At 37.8% G+C, this 23,049-nt stretch overlaps 2 protein-coding genes across 3 annotated transcripts in view; one reads left to right on the top strand and one right to left on the bottom strand.

Annotated features, from left to right (window-relative positions):
- LOC108276999 (granulocyte colony-stimulating factor receptor) overlaps positions 1 to 7,006 on the top strand; it is a 16,799-nt gene extending 9,793 nt beyond the window's left edge. For both annotated transcript variants that reach the window (XM_017489235.3, XM_053686970.1), the window contains 8 exons: positions 1 to 37; positions 1,317 to 1,487; positions 1,571 to 1,666; positions 1,916 to 2,065; positions 2,143 to 2,283; positions 4,489 to 4,558; positions 4,655 to 4,736; positions 4,822 to 7,006. The exon at positions 1 to 37 is cut by the window's left edge and continues 162 nt beyond it. In XM_017489235.3, coding sequence (XP_017344724.1) covers positions 1 to 37; positions 1,317 to 1,487; positions 1,571 to 1,666; positions 1,916 to 2,065; positions 2,143 to 2,283; positions 4,489 to 4,558; positions 4,655 to 4,736; positions 4,822 to 5,286 — 1,212 coding nt within the window. In that variant the 3' untranslated portion in view covers positions 5,287 to 7,006. The remainder of the gene's footprint in view (positions 38 to 1,316; positions 1,488 to 1,570; positions 1,667 to 1,915; positions 2,066 to 2,142; positions 2,284 to 4,488; positions 4,559 to 4,654; positions 4,737 to 4,821) is intronic.
- On the bottom strand, positions 6,869 to 23,048 carry il6st (interleukin 6 cytokine family signal transduce). Its single transcript, XM_017489233.3, has 16 exons — positions 22,851 to 23,048; positions 19,866 to 19,947; positions 19,381 to 19,686; positions 17,988 to 18,123; positions 17,722 to 17,891; positions 17,477 to 17,631; positions 15,194 to 15,353; positions 14,835 to 14,911; positions 14,504 to 14,702; positions 13,332 to 13,514; positions 12,492 to 12,602; positions 12,135 to 12,278; positions 11,837 to 11,977; positions 11,336 to 11,432; positions 10,280 to 10,361; positions 6,869 to 10,071 (listed from the first exon to the last, which is right to left on the bottom strand). The coding sequence occupies exons 2-16, from the start codon at positions 19,945 to 19,947 to the stop codon at positions 9,514 to 9,516; spliced, it is 2,601 nt and encodes an 866-aa protein (XP_017344722.1). The 5' UTR covers positions 22,851 to 23,048; the 3' UTR covers positions 6,869 to 9,513.
- Between the last annotated feature and the right edge of the window lies 1 nt (position 23,049).

A 23,049-nucleotide genomic window follows, 5' to 3' on the forward strand; every position in this document is an offset into this window, starting at 1 on the left:
AATGAAGCTTCCGTTGAGGTACCTGGTACGGCAGAAGGTGAGATAGTTTAGCCGACTGTGCATGGAATAAAACATGTCAAGGCGTGCTGTTACAGGAAAATAATCAGTGATGAAGAGGTGTGATACCTCTTTAAAATTGATTATTATCCTATACCAGCACGTCTCAAAGTGCTGAATTCTTCTTACACCCCAGCAATTTACCAACACTTTAAGGCGGGGGTGCTAACACAAGGCGGGGGTGCCAACCCATTACAGCACACAGTCACACACCCATTCACACACTACGGGCAGGGCAGGATTTTAACCCAACCCAACCACGTAGGCGTAGGGGAAAATGCCCTAACCACTAAGCCACTGTGCCCCACACAGCATGTGTGTTTACTGAGTTTACTGAGCAGTTTACTGAGAAAACGCAAAGGTGGAAACAGCTTTACCTTTGACAGTTAAAACTTTTTTTTTTTTTTATCTTGTTCAGGATCGAACTCATAAACATTAAATAAACATCTCACTATATCGACCAGCAGACTTTTTAATAAAAAAAAAAAAATCTGTTTATTATTTGGCTTAGATGATTTAGAGCATCCATCATACAAGTCGATTCAGTATCGTTTTAAAACAGGTTTATTAATACAAACCTGTGATTTGTATTACAGCTGAGGTTACTTTCAGAGTTACCGTATTAGGACACCTTCTGACCAATCAGGATAGAGAATTCAACAGCGCTGTGCTTTCAGTCAGATTAACAAAGAAATTCATTGGTAGGCAGGTTATTTTAAGGGGATGGAAATCAGATGGAGCGCCTTCGTTTCCAGAGTGGTGTGTGGAGATGGGGAGGGTGGCTGCCTTTCAGGGGGGGTCGAGCAGAAGGATGGGAGTTGGGAATTCCTTCAGCAAGAAATGGAGCAGTTATTTGGTGTTTTTGGGGGACTCTCGAGGAGGGGTGGTGGAGAATTTAATTTAGAGTTTAGTCCATGATTATACTTGATTATTGTATTTTCCTTTCTGTTTTTTTAATTGTGTGTATTTTTTTTATTATTATTTTTATTATTATTTTATTTTATTTCTTTGGATATGTGAGTTTATATTCTATGGACCACTGGGGTGTTCGTGGGGGGACCAGGGTGGGTGGGAGGTTGGTAGGGGGAGGGGTTATAGTGGGGATTTATGTTAAAATAGTTTAATTCATTATATATGTTGTTTGTCTCTTTGTGTTTACTTGTGAATCAATAAAAGTGTTAATTACAAAAAAAAAACAAAGAAATTCAAATGCCATCAGAACTCACTGACACTACTCATTTTTGTTTTTCATTGATCAGAGGGAAATTTACCTCCAGTTAGGAATATCAGCGTGTTTGTCCAGCATGGATGTATCCATATCACCTGGGAGAAGCCCAGTCTTCCGGTCAGTGGATATATAATAATCTGGAACAGCACTGCCAAAAACCACATGTGGCAGCAAACCCAAGAAACCAGTTTCTCTCTGAAGGGTGTGTACACGTATCAAATTCCGAGTGTGTTTATATATTCTTTAAAATCCATTTGATATATTTATATGTTCTTTAAATGCCAGGTGAGCCTTTCATCCTCTACACCATTTCACTGACCCCACTCTATAAAGATGGTCCTGGAAATGAAACTACTCTTCATAACTGCAGCCAAGAAGGAAGTGAGTACAAATAGCACAGGCCAGATTTGGACCAATTTCATTTAAGCAGTCTACGCTGGGAAAAAGGACCCTTAAGGAACCCTTAACTGTCCAAGGATCCCTTGAGGAACCATTTTTCTCTAGAAGTGTAGTAGAATTGTCTGTATTTTCCTATCAGCGATGGACAAAGTCTGGATAAATATTAGATAGATATTTTTCTCCTTGTTATTAAAACTCTAATGAAAACGCATATCTTTTGCTCTGCTTTAGATCTATCAAAAGTGTCTATTGTCCAAATGATTGAGGTTAGTGACAAGCACGCAGAGATCGACTGGTTGCCGTTATTACCGATTCAGTGCTGTGCATTTGTACTGAACTACACAGTGTTCTACAGATCATACAACGAGACAACAAATAGAAGTAAGTCTGATATGCATATGAATATGAATACACTGCATAGACTTGGTGACATTGATATTGATCTTCTCTTTGTACAGATGTCACTGTGGGACCAAATCAGCACCGTGTCATTTTGAAGGACCTGCAGGCCAGAACAACATACAGCTTTTATATCATGGCCAGTACAGTGGCTGCTTCTTCCATGAGTGTGCCATTCATATTCTCAACGAAGCACAATAGTAACTCTTAACAGTTCTTTTTTCTCTCTCTCTCTCTCTCACTTTTTTTTTTTTTAATTGCCCTATAATTAATATTTTATGAAGATTCATCCATTGTTCTGCTTGGCATACACCCAGACAGCACTTTAATAAGCAGTTAGACTGTAGCCCATCTTTTATTCTGTGCAATTTGTCAGCCCACCACCAAGAGCCACTGCTGACCAGAGATGATAAAAGTACCAAAATTCTTCATTTAAATAAATGTGTAATTACTCACGTGAATAAATACACTGGTACAGCTTCAAATTGTGTATTAAAGTATTAACTAGTTATTTTATTAAAAGAATGAAAGTAAAAGTACATGAAAGATTCCCAGAACAAAAGTTGTGTGCCTCAAATCAATTATTTTAGATACTGATTGTCATGATTTCCCCTTGAGACAGCGCTGCAGTTTGCAGCGTGCTCGGAAAGCCGGAGTGCATGTGCGTGCATGAGCCAGGTGCATGAGCGCTCAGCGAAGGCACGCTTTTCGGTTGTTTATGACTGTGACTTTGTTTACTGTGGACGCGTGCGTTTGTTTTGATTAAGTTCGGTCTCCGCCCCCGTTTAGTCATTCGTTGTTGTCCGAAGGTGTGTCAACACTGGTTTCAACTGTCCGTGTTTACCCATGATCACGTTATTCATTTAAACCGCTCGGGTCTCTGTGCAAATTGTGCAGTATTGAGTTTAGCACTTGACCTAGCTCTCGATTCTCGTTTCTTGTTGCCCAGTTATCTTTTCTTGTTTCCTGTGATTGACATTGGTTCCCGTTTCCTCGTTTATGATTACAGAAGCCCAGTTTATGCCCGTTTGCCAATCGAATGACCCTTTGCCTGTCTTGACCATGTCTCTGTATTACGATTTAGATTTGTCTGCCTGCCTCTCTCCTAAATAAACGTCTTTATGGGCATTTGCATCCGTACCCAACTCCATTAGATCCACGAACGTTACACTGATGGTAAATAAGTGGCCCTTTCTCCAAAGAACCAAGGAATATGGGAAAACATCAGCTAAAGCTAACTGACAATCGCTTTATTCCTAATCTCCCAAACATTAGCTAGCATGATAATCACTCTGACGTTACAAAGCTAGCTCCCACAAAGAAAAGAAATAAAGTGTACATAGCTGCAGATAGATTACTGTAGTGGGTATTAGGTCTCGTTTTTACTGTCACGTCTGTGAAAGTTTCGATTTGTTAAAAATTTAGATCAACTCCTTGAAACTTTCATAACTTTCTATATCAAAACACTCTGATCAGTCTAACATTAAAACCACTGACAGGTGACGTGAATAACATCGATTATCTCATTACAATGGCACCTGTCAAGGGGTGGGATATGTTAGGCAGCAAGTGAACAGTCAGTTCTCGAAGTTGATGTGTTGGAAGCAGGAAAAATGGGCAAGCGTAAGAATCTGAGCAACTTTGACAAGGCACAAATTATGATTGCTAGACAACTGGGTCAGAGCATCTCCAAAACAGCAGGTCTTCTGGAGAGTTCCCGGTACGCAGTGGTCAGTACCTACCAATAGTAGTCCGAGGAAGGACAACCGGTGAACCAGCGACAGGCTAATGGACGCCCAAGTCTCACTGATGCGCGTGGGGAGTAAAGGCTAGCCCGTCTGATCCGATCTCACAGAAGAGCTACTGTAGCACAAATTGCTGAAAAAGTTCATGCTGGCACATGTGCTTCCTCCGAGAAACTGCATCTTTACAAACTGCTGTCCATTCTGCTGTTCATCACATGACAGCTGAATACACTCGGAGGAAACTTGTGAATACATGACCTCACTGATGCCCATGATTGGATAGCTTCACACTGATTGACAGGTCAGAGAATAATGCCTTCCCTCCCTTCCGGAGAGCATGGCCAGTTTTGCTTAGACTCTTGGCCATGGTGGGCTGTGGCATCGTCAGGATCAACATTTTCTTGTTAGCTATATATTTTTGGTTGCTGGATTGACCACTAAGATGGCACTACCATGTCAGTGTTGCTGGTTTACCGAAAATGATCCGTCATGGTTGAGGATGAGCTGACAAAATGTGCATAGTCATAGCTGGTCTACAATCAGTGGTTAAATGTCTGAGTGTGAATACAAGGTATGTGTGCCTGTATAAGTTTATGACAAGTTTGTTTCATGTCCAAAGGTTAAAGCACTGACTTTTTTTTTTCAACTTCGCTATTTCAGTTAAAGTTTACCTTATTCTCATTATCTGCTGTGTTTGCCTGATCCTGCTGCCCACACTTGCTGTAATGATGTGAGTGTCTACCTTATGCTTCTCGAACAGCTTAATATTTCTTCCCACAGGTTAAACGAGATAGTGTATTGATATAATTATTTCTTGCCCCTACAGACGAAGGAAATTCTTGAGTAAAAAGATTCCAGACCCACGATTCAGTTCTTTGTCCATATGGCCATCGGACAATTGCAATAAGGTACGTCTTATTTGTCGTCTCTACGTAGGTGATGAAAAATTAAGGGCAGATACATAAAATACATGCCGGGGGGGGTTTTTTTCAGGCGTGGAGCATATTTCCAATGCCTGGGGGCCGGGACACAGAGAAAATTCTGCCATGTCATGTGGACAGTGAGGCCATCAGTGTCTCCCCAACGAGCAAAAAAGACACAGCTACATTGGAAGCTTTGACAGATATCCAGTACATTGCAATAGATGATATGACATCCCAGACAGAAAATACTCCACTGGCTGCAAGTGTTTCTAAGAAAGGACAGCTGGCATTTGGTGGGAAAGAGCAACGAGTCCCTCCTGTACCATCACTGGATCTACAGACCTCTGGAACCCCCCCTATTCAATCACTGTACAGGAAGCAAACACCGCTATGCAGCCCTGTGGATTCACCTACTAAACCACTATGGTCAGATGAGACAGATGCACTGCTGACACCAAAGCTCAAAAATACAACTTACTTTACTAGTTATGTAACCTTGGACATGTTTGAAACTGTCAAAAAGACAACCAAGTGACTTCTTTGACACAATGGTCAAGTTTTTGACTTCATGTCTTGTGCTAATAATAATAATAATAATAATAATAATAATAATAATAATATTTACAATAACTCTATTACTGTGTGTCATTACTACAACTGTGATGTGTATATCTAGAGTATTCGGAACATCCAGTAACCAGTAATAACCCGAATTACACACACATGGGTTATTTGCCAAGTAGAGGGTGTTTTTGGATCACCAAAGAAGTCATCTGACATTTATATAGCATCAGACAGTGACTGAAGTGTTGCCCAAGTTAACTAGGTAATTACCTCGGTAATATCATGCTACATTAAAGTAGCTGTCCAGCATCCCAAATACCTCACTGTTAATATCATAAAGCAATTAACAGTGAGGTATAGTTTATAGCCTGGCACTATTTCCATGACATAACCTAAAAAAATGTTCCCAGATATTAGATATTTCTTAAATTGTTTAGTTACTAAATTAGCTAGGTAAATATGTTGCATTATAGCCCATGGCCAGTGAAGTTACATACTAAAAGATCCAATTATCTGCTAGCTATCTGCACAGTGAATGATAGCTATCATGACTTAATAGTATTGTTACTTCGCAAGCAAAGTGCACTGCTTAACTGTGTAATTTCTAAGCAGTATTTTATGATTTTATTGTGCAGTGATTTTATTACATACAGCCAAAAAAAGGTTACTACTAGAGATGGCACTGACCTGATACAGAGGAGCGATGTTGGGGCAATACCAGCAAAAAAAACGGTGCATCGGATGTCAGAGGAAAAAAAATGTGATTCGATCCAGAATTGGGTTTGGAAAGAATATTTTTGGAACTGGAAATGTTTACATACACAAAGTCATGTATATATGTATATATATATTTTTTTGTTAAGGTTGATTTTTATTATATTTATGCATTATACTTTTTAGAATTGCAATGTGATTTTTTTTAGTGTGTGTGAAAGCTGTGGTTTATTTTCATTTATTTTATTGGTATATTTTCAGCTGTGGATTTTGTACTGTAATTTTGTTTGTGCTAATTAATCTTGATTAAGTCCTGGTAATTTTTTTGTGTGTAGTTTTTCAGTTTTAAAAAACCATTTTAAAAAAAAGTATTCATTTTAAAGACAAAAATATCAGATGGGTATCAATAGGAGCCGATGCTTAAACGTCTCTATCACTATCGATATCTATTCATATCACGTGCAAGTTTTCATGTTTCATGTTTCATAATAATAATAATAATAATAATAATAATAATAATAATAATAAACCTGCATCTTCAGGCATGAATAATGTACAGATAGGAGGTTTAGATGTCAAGTTTGATTTTTTTTTTTTTACCCAAAGGACAGTGGTAACTTGTCAAAACCAGGATGTGATATACTACTCCAGCCATATAGCCAATATATCCTCAAAGTTCTCAAATATTAACAATGTACTACATAAAAAGGCCTTGTCTGTATCTTCTATAGTACTGGCCACATGTATTTTGTGGCAAATGGCCTCTATTACACTTGTTACCTCTGGCTGTGTTTCTGTAATCCTCTCTGAAGCATGTATGGACTCAAAAAGCAGGAAGATTGAGTTTGATAAATGAGCCTTTATTTCTCATATGGTTACTACAAAGTGTAATGTCAGTGATGAATTTTCACACGATACTGGAAATAGATATGTGAAAAAGCATGCATTAAACAGGTCTCTTGCTGTCTAACTTCAAACTTAATGTAGTGTTTTTTTTATGTACACAGATACACAATGTTTATCCATGTGGAATATGGACATCCTAAAAAATACTGGCAGAAGCTCCACAGCAAGTGGCGGAAAGTGCAATAATACTTGAGAAATACACTCAAAATCCTAGATTCAGTTTTCAGTTGTCCTTGAAACGCACCCTGGGTGCCAGTACTTCTGAAATCTCTGGGAGTCAGTACTGGCGGTTGTCCAACAAATGTATGTGAAATGTTCCAAAACAACCAACTCATGGTCGCAGCCATATACGGACCACGATTAAATCAACCTAAGTTACAGGAAGAACATGAAGAAACTTCAAAAATAATAAAAAGCTTTTCAAAATAAATTCCAAGCCCTTTAAACCAAACAAAGGTAAATCAGTAACTGTGTGAACACAAAGCCTTCTCGAAATAAATTTCATCATCTTACTCTTTTAGAGTAAATATTTGCAAGGGGATTAAGAATTGAATGGTAAGCCCTGTTCTTATACAGTGCCCTCCAGAAATATTGGCACCCTTCATTTGGAGAAAAAAAAAGGCAGGACTTATTGTACAAAACAAATATTACTTACAACAATAAGAGGAACTATTTTGTTCTACAAAACAAATAATAAAAGTCATTACAGCATTTTTAAAATAATATATTTTTTCTCTCAAAAATATTTGCCAATATTACTGACATCCTGAAAGAATATTTCAAATAAATACCAAGAAACTGTCACTCTTGAGAAACTTTAACGGTGACCCTGTTTCTCTGGGTGGTATATTTTATAAAATTGTAAAATCCCTTCATCATCCATCACCGATCCAGAACCAGCAGGCTGAAGAACAGTTTCTACTTTCAGGCTATCAGGATTCTGAATAAAGTATATTGGTATATTGATCATATTTATTACACACTACTACATCTAATTTAATTGTACATTTCTAAATGCTACTTTGTGCTGCTGCTTCATCTGCTTTTTATACTCTCTGATAGCTATAGAGGACTGCTCAAACCTTACAACTTCACACAGCTGCTATTTATTTTCCTACCTCTTGCACTCTGACCGCAGATATTCCAGTGTTTACAGTCACAGGATCTGCACTTTACTTACATACTAACTAGGCATACATACCATACATCATAATATATTCTGCATAGTTTGTAATTATTTTGTATTTGTAAATAATCTCTTTCCCCGCTCTTTCCTCATTCCTCCCACCTTTATTTGCTGATGTATATTTTTTCCCATATTGCACAGCTGTAGATTACCTGAGCCTCACAAGTATTTCAACGTGTAATTGTCACTGACATTTTGTACACATGCCAAATATACCTGAAACTACTATGAAAAGAAATAATAAAAAGACAGATGACTGCTACACAAAGAAAAAGGTAGTTAGAAATAAAAGGTAGTTATGGCCATAATGTTTGAAATGGTATGAAATGTGACAGGAACTGGACCAAAAAACACACTGTTCTCCCGTAAAATGGGGTGGAGGAAAAGATCCTGAATGATCTCAGTTTTAGAACGTAACAGTTGAGCTGATTCTTGTAAAATACATGAAACCTGTTTGGAAGTGTTGCAAGGAAGAAACCCCTCCTGATAACATCTCACTTAACGCAGCTGCTCAACTTCACCAAGCATCATTAAACCACAATTGACATCATGTGCTGTAAATCAGAGGAGATCAAACGTTTTTGCTCATGCACATGATCAGCATGTCTGGTGAAAGAAGGGGACTGCATAGAAGGGAAAAGCACCCGGTATCTGCTGGGAAATATGGAGGTGTATCACTGAAGCTTTCATGCTGTTTTGTGGCTGGTGGTTAAGAGGCTGCTGGGAAGATTGATGGCATCATAAAGTACCAGAACATTTCAGGCCAAAACATGGTTGACTCTGCCAGGAGGTTAAGACATGGCCGCCGATTGAGCTTTCAGCAAGATGATGAGCCGAACAGACTTCTAAATAAACACGTATGATAAAAGAAACAAAATCCATGTTTTGCAAAATCCAAGGTTCTCTTCAAGTCTAGATACTACAGAAAGAGACTTTTCTTTGGGGTGAAAAAGTTGTAAACTATAAACTAGTACAATATCCTTGCTTGTTTTAATTGAAAAAAAAAAACAACACTTATTGAATGTTATAGATATTTTGCTCATTTTCATGAGAGCCAATAATTCTGGAGGGTACTGTATTTGCTTTAAACCCATAGAATGTGTAACATTACAAAAGCAACCTGCAAGTATTCAAATTACAAAAAAGTGCATATACAAAATGAAACCGTCATTGCCAGTAGACATGCGGATGTTTAACATGGCACCGATATAATTTTATCTGAAAACTGAAACACAGCCATGAGACAGACAGTTTCTTAAATTTAGCAGCAGTAAGTGTGAAACTTATATGGGCTTTAAAACATGGCAAAAAAAAAATTTAAAAAAAAAAAAAAAATTGGTTCACCAGAAGAAGGCACAGGATTGCGCGAACACTGATAGTGTTTTTGTCCTCTTACTGTGGCCGGTAGCCACTCTGTTGCGGCATGTAACCAGAGGCAGGACCTGGAGGATCCTCGGTCAGAGTGGGCGAGTCCTCCTCCTCCATTGGACTAAAGCTCAGAGAGCCAAAGCTAGGCTCCTCTCCTTCATCCATGTGCAGCTGCTCGTTGCCTTTATGTCGTTTGAAGTAGGAGTTCGTTTGGTGGCCGCTGGCCTCGGACAGGTGCTCTGGGTTTTCCTCACATTCCAGTAGCGGCTGGGTCGATTCGGAACGAGAGAACACTGACGCCTGAGTGCCAGGAGTCTGGCCTTTATAGCCGCTGCTCACTACGGCAGAGTACTGCACGGTGCTGGCTGTGGTTTGGCCCGAGTCGGCCTCGTCATTGGAGGACACGCTCTGGCGCGGAGTGGACATGCCGGACGATCCACCGATGCCGCTGCTGCGCTCCTCCGAAAAGTACTTCTTCAGAGGCATCACTGCCTTATCCTCATCGCACAGGGACTTTCCGTCATCCATGTCCACCTCCACCACGCTCACCTCCGCCAGGATGCTTTCTTTCGGAGTGTCCGGCTGAGGGAGAGCAAAGAGCTAGTTAGCTTCGTACGCACAAAAATGAGTTTGATTCGCGTTATAGCCTTCTCATGAATCGGAATCACTTTATTGCTTACGAGTTGTGTACACAGAACCCTCTGATGGCAAATTCTTCAAGAAGTCCAGTCAGATTGAGCTACTACTACAACCTGGAGAATGTATAATTTAGAGTTTATAGTTCACGAACCTTGTTGGGACAGTCAGGTGACCAGTTAGCAATAGTGCTGTGAGACGGGTTGGGGACCTGTGGCCAGAAACGCCTCTTTAACCTTGAAAAGAGGTAAGCAAGCAACAAAATGTAAGACATAAACCAAGATGTTACAGCTTAGGCTACAGTCAGTTATCAGATCTATAACCCAGTGTAGAAACATTATATATTTAACCCAAACTCAAAAAAGGTGATTTTTAAAATGATTACAGCCCTTTCAATGGCTGACTGTTTATATAAATGCATGTTTAAATGATAACACAGTGCTAAACCCACATTTTCCATTTAAAGCAGAGAATACTTGTAAATATACCCTAGTTTGTGATATACGATGGGTTAAGCAGATCCGAAACAATTATGTCCGATACGCAAGTTGTTTCAGGTTTACGTGGTAAATGGAAACTCTGAACATGCGAGCTAAGCCCGGCAGCTAATGTTAGTCATGAATAAAATCATGATTGTTATTGTATAGTATATTTTGATAGGTTTTGTGTACTGTTCATTTTTTTTTTAAGTCACAAACAATAATCACAACCCTGATTTCATAAAAAGTTGAGATATGTGAAGAAAAGAATCGAAAAATCTTCTGAAATCACACTACGTTAACTGGTACATGATATTACCGACAGCTTTTTTGGATGGAATGAGGTCCTATTTTCTATATTGATGGAACCTTATGGGATGTAAATGTAGACATTTTAGGCCATTTTTAATGATTTCTTGGGCATTTAAAAACATTAAGCTAGTGTTTTATTTTATATACACATTATTAAAACAAAGACAAGAATCTATTTTTAAACATACAGTATAACTGTAATCCCTGAATATATAGTATACACTGTAAATACATACATATACACACATACATATACACACACACACATATATATATAGTGTGTGTGTTATGAGCAATATAATATAGCCAGTTATACAAATAAATCTGCTAAAGTATCTCATGCTTTTATATTTCTGCTTAACGCTGCTAGTTTTCTCCTTTCTCTTTCAAAATTGTGTTACATGTGTGTGGTGACTCACAATTCTTTCTTCCTGATGATGAGGACCGTTGTGAAAACTACAAAGAACAGGAAGCTCAAGCACACAATAACGACAATCAGGTCTATTTCACCGTCATCTAAAATGTGCAAGTTGAAACAACACACACACACACACACACACACACACACACACACACACACCCACACCATTATTACTGGCACATACAAAAAAATCTTTAAAATGTTAAATGCTATTTTCTTTTCTACTTGTCATGGAAACTACCACTTTATAGTGTGTCAAGAGTGTAACATCAACTTCACACCTGAAATTCACACCCTTCTTGTGAGCTCATTTTAAAACCGATGAATCATGAATTTTCCACGTGCACGTTTCAGCATCTATCATGTGTGTGTCCAAATTGCAACGTACAAGCAAACTTGTTTTGACTATACACTGGAATTTCACCCATAATTTAACCAAGACACGTGTAACATAATGTAACAAAAATGATAGAAAATCAAATCTTAAAAGACTACATACCATATTTTTTGGTGTAGAAACTGGATTCAGATCCATTTTTTGAGCCCTTCTGGTTAGACACCATGATGTGTACAACGTAATGACGATCACTAGTCAGTGTAGTCAGCTTGTATGAGTAGGTGTTAGACGGAACTCCAACAGCTGCCGATCAGATTAGATCATTAGCCACAAAAGGTCTTTGCACTTCTTTACACGAAATACTGATCCACGTTTTTCAATGAAACTGTGCAACTACACGCAACAACAAACTAGAAAGCAAAGCAAAGATGCATCAGCAATCAGAACTGATTCGCCTTACATTGCCAATTGTTTCCTGTCTTGTAGAAAATGGTGTAATTGGTGAGAAAGCCCTGCTGATCATCAATAGGAATCTCGTTCCAGTTGAGTTGAGCGCTGGTTTTCCCTGTTGCAGTCACATTAACATCTGGGCCTTTCAGAGGAGCTGGAGTTTTAAAAAGATTGACATGTTAACAAAGTTGAATCAGGCAAATGTTCTATATCTTGATCAATGCACAAGTTACATTCAAATTTCACTACACTAGCAGTGAATCCAAAAGGAAATAAAAGGTTACATATTAAACTCACATGATCATTGGAAAATGTGTAAAAGGCATGTAAAAATAAAAAATGTGAATATATATATATATATACATACGTCCTTGCTCGAGATAGGCTTGAATAGTGTATTGTGGCCCTGGAGAGTCGAAGTGTCTGTCCCGATAAATTGGGTTGACTGAGACGTTGTAGCGTTTGAATGGCTTCAACTCTAAATAGTTCAAACACAAAATTTAGTTAATCCAGCTTCATAAAACTATAACAGTTATAACAAGCATTATATTGTTCAGAGTGCACTTAGAAACATACACATTTGATGCTAATTAATCTTCAATCTTACATGGTCATGAAATCCAGTGACGTTTACTCTGATTATATAATAAAACATATTACACACACATATACTCACACAAACATATGTGTGTGTGTGTGTGTATATATATACATATATATATATATATATATATATATACATACACACACACACACACACACACACACATATATATATATATATATATATATATATATATATATATATATATATATATATATATATATATATATCTCACTGGAGCATGCTAGTACAACTTAAAGCTCAAAAGTACACCAAACGAGCTTTCTGTTCACCCCCAATACAATGTGAAATAAGCCAATAAGCATATTAATCTGGAATGACTGACAGCTGTGAAGATATTTTCAACTGTCCAATATTAATTGACACCATCTCTCAGTAAGCTCACATGATGTTATATTATATTATTATGATAATTGCTGATGATTAGTACTCAAATACATGCAAACACATGAAAATGGTGGCCATGTGGACTGATTGGTAAAAGTATTGAAAACCTAATGTTATTGGTTTGCTTTTAGAATTCACTGATCATTACTGCAAAATCACATCACAAATCACAAGTCTGCGTTTAGAGGGAATCACCTTTCAAGAAGACATTACTGACATTCCTGAAGACTCTTTGCCAGCCGATCTCTTTATTAGGCACGGAAACCCATTCTATCACATACGCCGCTAGGTATTTACGCCGTGTAGAGGGTGCAGACCAATTCACACACAGCTGCCCATCCTGCACTGAGTAATTCATACCTGTCACTCTGGGAAGCTCTGCAACAGAAATCATCATAACTTAAATATATAGTGCAATGTGAATTCAAACATGAATTTCTTTATACCATCAATTATTCTTTTATCACATACTGATATTAACAGTTTATATTTAGGGATAAAAAAAAATTATTTAACAACATTTATCATTAAGAAGAAACACAACATAACCCTTTGAAATGCTTCTGTGACAGTATAGTAAGAGAGACAGAAAGATACTGTATACTGTTGTATTAACTCTTAAAATACACACTATATTGCCAAATGTTTGTGGACACCTGACCATCACACCCATATGTGGTTCTTCTCCAAAATGTAGCCACAAAGCTGGAAGCAAACAATTGTATAGACTGTCTTTTTATGCTGTAGCATTACAATCTCCCTTCACTGGAACTAAGAGGCCCAAAACTGTTCCAGCATGACAATGCCCCTGTGAACAAAGCGAGATCCATGAAGATATGGGTTGCCAAATTTGGAGCGGAAGAACTGGATTGTCCTGCACAGAGTGATGACCTCAACCCCACTGAAAACCTTTGGGATGAACTAGAACGCCGACTACACCCCAGACCTCCTCACCTAACATCAATGCCCGACCTCGCTAACGCTCTTGTGGTTGAATGCGCAAATCCCCACAGCCATGATCCAAAATCTAGTGAAAAGACTTCTCAGAAGAGTGGAGGTTATTAGAACAACAAAGGGGGACTAAATCTGAAATGGGATGGTCAGGTGTCCAAAAATATTTAGTCAAACAGTGTAATAATACTCCTCTACCATTAATATTACTAGAACCATTACTATTATTAGAACAATCAAAATGTTTTCTAATAAACAGTATGTCTTAATTGATTGATTAAACAGTTAAATAAATTAATAATCATTCAACAGAGGTAACAAAAGAAATAAAAATAAATATCAGAGTGCATATTGCCTCAGTGTAACTTTTTTTTTTCTTTTTTCAGTAGAACAAACAAGGCTAAATGTTCACATACCTTTTACAGGTCTTGAAATTATTAAAGTGGACTCATGTGAAGCTCCTACTGAATTATATGCAGTAACTTTGACTGAAGCATTTTCTCCCTTTAGGGAGAACTTAAGCTCTTTGGAACGGACAACATGGGTCTCAGAACGTCCATCTTCATCAAATGTAACATTAAACCCCAGTATTTTGCCATTGGACTGCTCAGGATCCTGGGACAGAAAATGGGCATGCATGAAATATTCACACTATTGATCATTAACAATCCAGTGTAGTGGGTTCTACACTCTAATGGTAATTAACAGAAGCTATACAACAGAGACACATCAATTTAAACATTTCACCTTCCAAATCAGCTTAACAACAGTGTTATTGGAACCCTCTTCATAGACTCTCCAGAGATCTGGTCCGCTAGAAGGAACTAAGCAAACAGGGCCATATTAGAAAAATAGCATGAACACACACATCATTTAAAAGACTTTGTTTAGTCTCTGGCAATGAAGCAAATGCAAAACAGATCCAGTAATACCCAAAGTTAAATAAACAACACAAAAATCAATTCCCAGCACACCACCACAATGGAGTTTATATTAAGTAAAAATAAACAACTTTATTGCTCTTACTAGGAAGTATCTATATTTCTCATGTTTTTGGCTGTCCATAGTTGTTCTAAAGCAGGGAAATATATTCAGCAGTGACTCACAGTGTTCTGGGGTACGAGCTGTTGCATTTGGACTCCAATCACTCCAGTAGCCCAAACTTTTGTGATGAATGCAGCGCACCTGCACCACATAATCCGTGTAAGGATGAAGAAACTGCAGTCTGTAGGACTCAATGTAAGCTCTGGTTGAATTCTCGAGTATCTGAAAGCACATGGTCAAAATTGACGCTATATTCATTCAGAGTACAAACTTCGGTTCTGATTCTGAACTGTCTGAACTATACAAAACTACAAACTTTCCATATCTATTTTTATACATGATTCTAGATTAGATACATGTCTGATACGAGGCCAGGCACCACTCAGATTACAGACCTCTAGAAGAAATAATCATTGCAATAGTTTATTTTACTGCAGTGGATTATCTTGCAAATACAATTCTTAAAAAAACAACAACATAAAAACTGCATAAAGTAGAGAGATACAGTCAAAAATTGTAATGCTAAGGTAGAATAAAAACCGTGTTCTTATGCAGTGCTATAACATGGACAAGCGTTACTTTTGGTTCGGGTGTTAAAACTGTTCACAGTGTTGAACACTGTTCACAGTGTTAAAAAGAAAGCATAAAACCTCTGTGCAAGATTAACAACTAGTGTCTGTGGCCCATTTACAGTTGTAATCAAAATTCTTCAACCCCCATTGCAAATCAGGTTTATTGTCAAAATTTACAGACTTTCAGCTGTTTGCAATGAACAAATCAAACAAAAGCAATTGAATTAGTTCAACAGAACGAATGCTTCGAGTGGTTTCCCCAAATTCAACTGAAAATGCAACTTATAATGATTTCTCCAGTCTCAAAATTATTCAACCCCCTGAATAGAATCCCTCACAACAGCACAAATATGCAAAACAGGTGTTGTCTCAAGCACATCTGATGAAACTAATCAAGGGCTTCATTGGTTGCACCAGGTGTGCTTGAGCTGGAACACATGAAATTCCTGAACTGGCTAGGGGCAGAAAATTTATGAAATACCTGAACTGGCTAGGGGTAGAAAACATATTAAATAACCTGCACAGGGCAGAAAAAGGAATCTATCAACAGCTGCAAGCAGATTTCTGAGAAGGCAGGTTGTGAAAAACGCTCGAGTGACTGCAAAAGACCTGCAGCAAGACTTGGTGGAAACAGACACTGAGGTTTCAGTGAGCACAGTAAGGCACGTACTAAACGCAGAAGGTTTCCATGCCAGAACTCCAGGTTGTACACCGCTACTGACCCAAAAGCACAAGAAAACTCGCTCAAAATCATATAAATAAGCCACAGAAGTTTTGGGATTCTGTTCTGTGGAGTGATGAAACAAAACTGGAACTTTTCGGCACGATGGATCAGCGGTATGTCTGTGAGGAAGAAGTATATGAACAGAGTGTTCTTTCTTCAGTCAAGCATGGTGGTGGCTCGGTGCCGTCTGTGAGGAAGCTGAAGCTTGGGTGTCATTGGACTTTCCAACAGGACAAAGATCCCAAGCATACCTTCAATTCCACCAAGGCTTGGTTGCAGAAGACATCCTGGAAGATTCTACAGGGCCATCACAGTCACTTGACTTGAACCCCATAATAAATCTCTAGAGGCATTTGAAGAAGGCGGATGTGGCACGCAAACCCAAGAATATTACTGAACTGGAGGCCATTGCTCATGAGGAATGGGCTAAAATTCCTCAGGAACATTGCCAGAAGCTATGCATCTTGTTTGTAGCAGGTCATAACAGCAAAATGGTGCTCTACTAAGTATTAAAGATGCTTCTCATGAAGTGGTTGAATAATTTTGAAACTGGAGAAATCATTATAAGTTGCATTTTCAGTTGAATTTGGGGAAACCACTTGAAAGTTCATTGTGTTGATCTATTTCAATTGCTTTTGTTTAATTTCTTCATTGCAAACAACTGAAAGTCTGCAAATTTTGACAATGAGCTTTCGACAATGTGTTGAAACGTGTAAACACACTTCCCTACCAAATAGAAACAGAATTCAGTTACTGCCTGGAACGAAAGCAAAACAAATGTACCGAAAGAACATTGAGAAATTCTCCTTCTCATAAACCACGAGTAGGTTCAACAACATTACAAATATTTAAAATGTTCATAAAAGGGCAACAATGATCAAGGTCGAGCTGTGAAAAAGCATTAGATACTAAAGCTTTCCATGTATGGAATATCAAGCCATGTGAAATTTAGTCTTAAGCTGTTTTGGTGCTAAGGATATATCTTTTTTTTATAACATGTTAAGTACAGCTCTACTTGGAAGAGACAGGTCTCCTTCCTGTTTCCTTACCTCTTTCCAAACACTGCAACCTGCTTGGCAGTATCTGATGTGGTATCGGAGCTTGAAGATTGTTTCATGAAGTGGATGTGACCAGTTCACCATCAAAGATGTGGGGAAACCATCCTCTGGGATAACTCTTACATGTGCAGGTGGATTTGGTTTTGCTTGAAGAAGAGACAAGTCATTTATTTTAAACTGTATAAGAAAGACAAAACTTCTCTCATTATATATATTTTTTAATTTAAATCACATACCAAAAGATTCTGAGTCAACAGACAGTTCGTCTGATGTCACAGTCCCCAGTTTGTTCTGTGCTTCTACCCAGACCGTTAAGTGCATGTGATTGGGGAAGGTCCCAAAATTGATGGTGAGGCTGCGTGTTGAATACTTGTTACTACTAGCATTTCGTATGGTATCAACAGGCCTACAAAGAAATGAACAATTAGTGGAAAACAGAACAAAAATGCGATTAAGCAAAATAATTTTAAAGTTCTTTTAATTTTCATGCAAACAGACGTACTTTGTATGAAGTGTATAGTTGGTGCTAATAATGGGGTCCCTTGTCCCTGGATCCCATGAACATGTCAGTTCAGGAGAAATAATGCTGCCATCTTGGTGAGCGATACAATTCAGATCCTTTGGCTTTAAGGGAGGATCTGAAAGACATGACCATCGCAACATTGTTAAAGACAAAAAATGTAAACGCTTTTAATGTGTAAGTATTTAACACAAGCATTCAATCACAATTTATGATAATCTCATGGGACGTGCTAAAAATGATCAGTTTTACTGAATTCTTCTTTTTGTTTAGTGCAGCTATTCCAATCCACACCAATGCAGCCCGTTCTGACAATTAAATGATAATTAAACGACAAGACAAGCCTAGGTTTTTTTTTCAAGGCGCAGTCTGCCAATCGGACACTCGAAGAGCTTGTTTTACATCACCCTACAAACCATCGTTTGGACGTTATCTTTAATTAGGAGTATGAAGAGTTGTGAAATAAGTTTTTTCATCCATCTTATATTCCTACAAATTTCTTTATCTCCATTTTCATTTGTCTGGTTTCGCAACTGCACTACAAAATGGATCTATGCTTGATACATTTATCAGTACTAGATGTGCCTTTTGTCTAATTTTATTATTTGAAAATGAATATCCATGAGTTTGAATGAACGGATATTTAATTAACCAAAGAGAGGGAAAAATGTCTTCAAATATGACATAATAATAATTATTTTTTAAAATCTGCAATTACATTTTCCTCCTCTTAGTAGCAGAGCCCCTGTTTGTATGTTGATAGATCAAGAAATAATGAACAGAAACACTGAATGCACAGAAAAAGCTTTACTTTACTAATGTCAGCACAATGTTTTGGCCTGTAGCAGCGGCGTGAGAGTTCTGACTTTCACAGTAGGTGTGAAAATCAGGTTGGGTTAAAGAACTTCATTTGAGCTCAGTAGAAACAGATGCTTATAACAATATAAGGTCAGTAAAGATATTTGCACATTATATTTAATAAACCAGTAAATGAATAAACAGGAGAAAAAAAATACTCCATTTGACAACAGTGGCCATTATAAAAAATAAAAAAAAAAAAAGGTTTTTGCTATTCCTTTATCCCACAAGCATTACATCTAAACTAACCTCTTCCCCTTTGCATGAGAGTAAAACCACTCCTGGGGCTATTTTTAGTCATGTATTTCCACTCCAAGACAGTGCTGATAACTGCAGAGTTGCCTTTTCTTTTTCATGTATTAGCACTGAAGTCATGTGGACGTAATTCATACTTAATATCTGAATATGGATTTCATTATTGGAAAACTTGGAGCCACAAAGTTTTGACCTTGTATTTCTAAATGGTCCTACGAGCTGATTAAAAGACACAGTTATGAAAACAAAAAGAAATACTTACATCCTTTATCAAGGAAGATGCCATAAATGCATGGTTCTTCAAATGACCATTCCTGTTTAGTGGCCTTACACTTCAACGGGTTGTTCATGTCACGACTGACATTCACGGTAACAGCAACGACCGATTTGTTTAGTTTTTTGTAAGACTCCCGAGGAAGAGTGACATTTCCGAAGAACCATGTGATATCATCGGCGCTGTATCTTGAATCTTCAGAAAGTTTACAGATCGCTGTGAAATCCTTCCCCAGTTCTACTGGAATATTTCGTGTAGAGTCTGGATAGATTTTTGCACAGACATTATAGGAACCTGGAGATGAAGAGAACAATTACATTTACCATGAACTTCAATCAATTTAATAAAAAATTAAACAGAACTAAACATTCTGAACTTTGGAACTCACACTATGCTATAAATTTATCACAAAGAGATAAATAGATTTATTTTTAAAAATTTTTTTAAAAGGTTATCTAGCCCCACTTGTTTACCGTATGCACAGCCAAAGGGAAGAAAAAAGACGAGCCCGAAGAATTGTAGCAACTTCTGCTTCATGATGTCGGCTGTCAGCATCTGGAAAAGAAATCTGAAGCTGTATACGTTGCAAGAATGGAAGCGATCATGTTGTGGTAAGGTCTGTTTGCAAGAAAAGTTCAATGAGAAAAATCCCTGTCTAATTTCTATTACCTGCAGTGTGATGTCTATAAAGTGGCTTACCAACTTTAAAGGAAAAAAGAAGAAACAACTACATGTAGAAAAGCAACACAGCTCTTACTAATTTACATGCAAACCCAACATCGTTTCAACCACTGTTACTTAATTTAGGCACACACAGTTCCTCTTGATTAAACGTGTTACCCTTAAGCGGTTTCATAACTGCATTTCCAAATCACGCACACCGAATCAACATTTCCCACCAAAACTAAGGTAAAAATAAAATAAAATAAATAAAATCGATCAGAAAAGTCTCCATAATAACACAACTAGCATATTCTTTCAAAACTTCAGTTCTTCTGAAACATCCTGCTGTTAAAAGGCAAGAAAGTATTAACATTTCAGTGACAGGTAATACAGCAAGTGGAAATTACGATGCCTTGTAATGCCTACTTTTTTTTAAAACAGTGGTCTTTTTTAACAACACTGCACAATAAATACAAAATTTAGAACAACAACAAAAAAAAAGCACACAAGTGGTTATATTGCGGCACATTGTGACTGCTTCGTACCTTGTAGTGTGTTAAAACAAACTGAATGTGTGACGTGTTTTCAGTACGATATCAGAGCTTAGCATGTTACTGATTAGCTGATATTCTCTTAGTAAACAAGCTGATTTCTGCTGCCAATTTATAGGAAACATCACAGCAACAATGCCATGCTTACAAGAAGGTATAGTAGGGCTGGGCGATATATCAGTATAATATTTATATGGTCATAAATCATTACGCGATACACTTTTCGGTGATATCGTTGGTATTTTTAAAAAACTTTTCGAATAATTACAAATTAAACAGTGCTGAACGGATGCCTTTGATTTGACATTTTTTTAATGTAACTTAATCTTCTTGGTCTTTGGAGGGATTAAAGAGAAGTATCCTCAAACTCAGTTTAGCAGGTTTTTGTTTATTTTACTACTGTTTTGCAGACAGATCATTAGCTAAATTATACATTATGATACGCATCGTATATCACAGAAATGTCCTCAATTATCACGATATGATATTTTTGTCATACCGCCCAGCCCTAAGGCATAGCCTTTTAAAAATTAATTAATTAAAAGGTATAGACATCAAACCTGAAATATTGCAGTGGATTGGATAGGAAAATCATATATTTCACACCATTCCAACATTTCAGAGCAGTAAAGACTCCCTACACATTCCTAAGGACCAGCATGCATTTATTCAATTTGCTTTTTCATCTTCCATAACTGCATTATCCTGGTCAGGGCTGCGATGGATCCCAGGAACACTGGGTGCAAGGCAAGAATACACCCTAGATGGGATGCCAGTCAATCACAGGTCACCATGCGCTACACATTCACATCTAGGGGCAAATTTGAGTAACCAATTCACCTGCTGATGTTTTTGGGAAGTAGGAGGAAACTAGAGAACCCTGAGGAAACCTCACATGGACACCACGGGACCATGCAAAACTCCACACAGACAGTATCCCAAGCTCAGGGGAGGCAGCAAGTCATGCCAAGTCGTCATGCCAATCCATCCCTCCAACTATTTTCTGTACCACATATCCTACACAGGGTTGCAGAAGAACCTGGAACCTATCCCAGGAAACTCGGGGCACAAGACAGGCGATACCCTAAATGGGGTTAATCATGCCAACACCATACTTCATTAAAACACTGACAGAAAACCTTTCAAATGCTCAGGACGCTCAGAACACAATACAAATCAGCTGTCTGAGCTTTTGATGACAGAATTCCTTGATGACTTCAATTTCACTCTATTCGTAGAGCACTTTTTAACAGTAGACATTGTCACGAAGGAGCTTTGCAGAAATCATATTATAAAGTCGGATCCCTAACGAGCAACAGAGGCAAGGAAAACCTCTCGGAGACGACACGAGGAAGAAACCTTGCGAGGAACCAGACACAAAAGGGAACCAGTTCTGTTCTGGGTGACACTAGGTAGTGAGATTATAAATCATTACTCTTCTACTACTATATTATAACAGCAAACATGAGTAAGTGTGTTGAAAGGATGATGAATGAGAGTCCTGGGATAAACACAGGACACAGGACAGTCCTTATGATTACAACAGCAGTACTCAGGTAGAACTAACTCTACTACAGTATTCATGTGAGATTATCCACTGACTTCTGGGAGGTCTAGTCTGCAAAGCCTTATAATGCGGTTGAATAACATTCATTACAGCAAAAGACACGTTATTGTAATGACTTCTCCTATACTTCAAGGCTAGCTGCCTTTTCAGCCTAACAGGATGTGGTGAAATAAAAATATAAGTAATACAGATCTCATGCGAGCCCACTGAACAACAGATGACACTCATTTCTCATCCCTATATTAGACGTTTTATTCTCGACTGGACATTTTTTTGGTGAAGTTGATTGGTTTTTACAGAGAAGACGAACAGTTTTAAACATTCTAAAGAAAATGGACGATTGGGAAGCCATAAAAAGCAGTGACGGAGAGCTCGATAAAAAAAATGGCGCATAATAATATCCGACTAGAACAAGAGACAATTTCGACTTTTCACTTTTATTTACATTTAGTTAAATAGTTTGGCTAGCAAACAAAACCCAGCTTTGCTAGAAAAGCTAGCAGCTTCATTCAACTAGGCCATGCTAGCGAAGACAGGAGCTAGTCGTTCAACATGGCTGAGGCAGGTATATAAACATATCAACATGTTTAATACGGATTAATTTTAAAAACACACACACACACACACACACACACACACACACACACACACACACTAAACGGTGTTTATAATCTTACCTGTTCAGCATCTTTATAGCTTGAGCGTGATATTTTGAGCTAGTCAAGCTAGCTCTTTTTCAATTTTCTACCTTCTAAATACAATTCACAGCACCAGAGCTTGGCTAAATTAATTAAATAAATAATAAACCAGTGTGGTAAACTTCCAGGTGAACATGCTCTGTAACACAGGAAAAATGTGGGCAAGGACATGGCACAG

The sequence above is a fragment of the Ictalurus punctatus genome, chromosome 16 (assembly GCF_001660625.3).
Source record: "Ictalurus punctatus breed USDA103 chromosome 16, Coco_2.0, whole genome shotgun sequence".
Taxonomy (NCBI): Eukaryota; Metazoa; Chordata; class Actinopteri; order Siluriformes; family Ictaluridae; genus Ictalurus; species Ictalurus punctatus.

Excerpts from the sequence above, each read along its gene's own strand:
- il6st (XM_017489233.3), bottom strand. The coding sequence starts at position 19,947 with ATGCTGACAGCCGACATCATGAAGCAGAAGTTGCTACAATTCTTCGGG. Across the intron at positions 14,912-15,193 it reads AGCTCGTACCCCAGAACACT|TTCCTTCTAGCGGACCAGAT; the intron begins GTGAGTCACTGC and ends CTGTTTGCTTAG. Across the intron at positions 12,279-12,491 it reads AGCCTATCTCGAGCAAGGAC|CTCCTCTGAAAGGCCCAGAT; the intron begins GTATGTATATAT and ends TTAAAACTCCAG.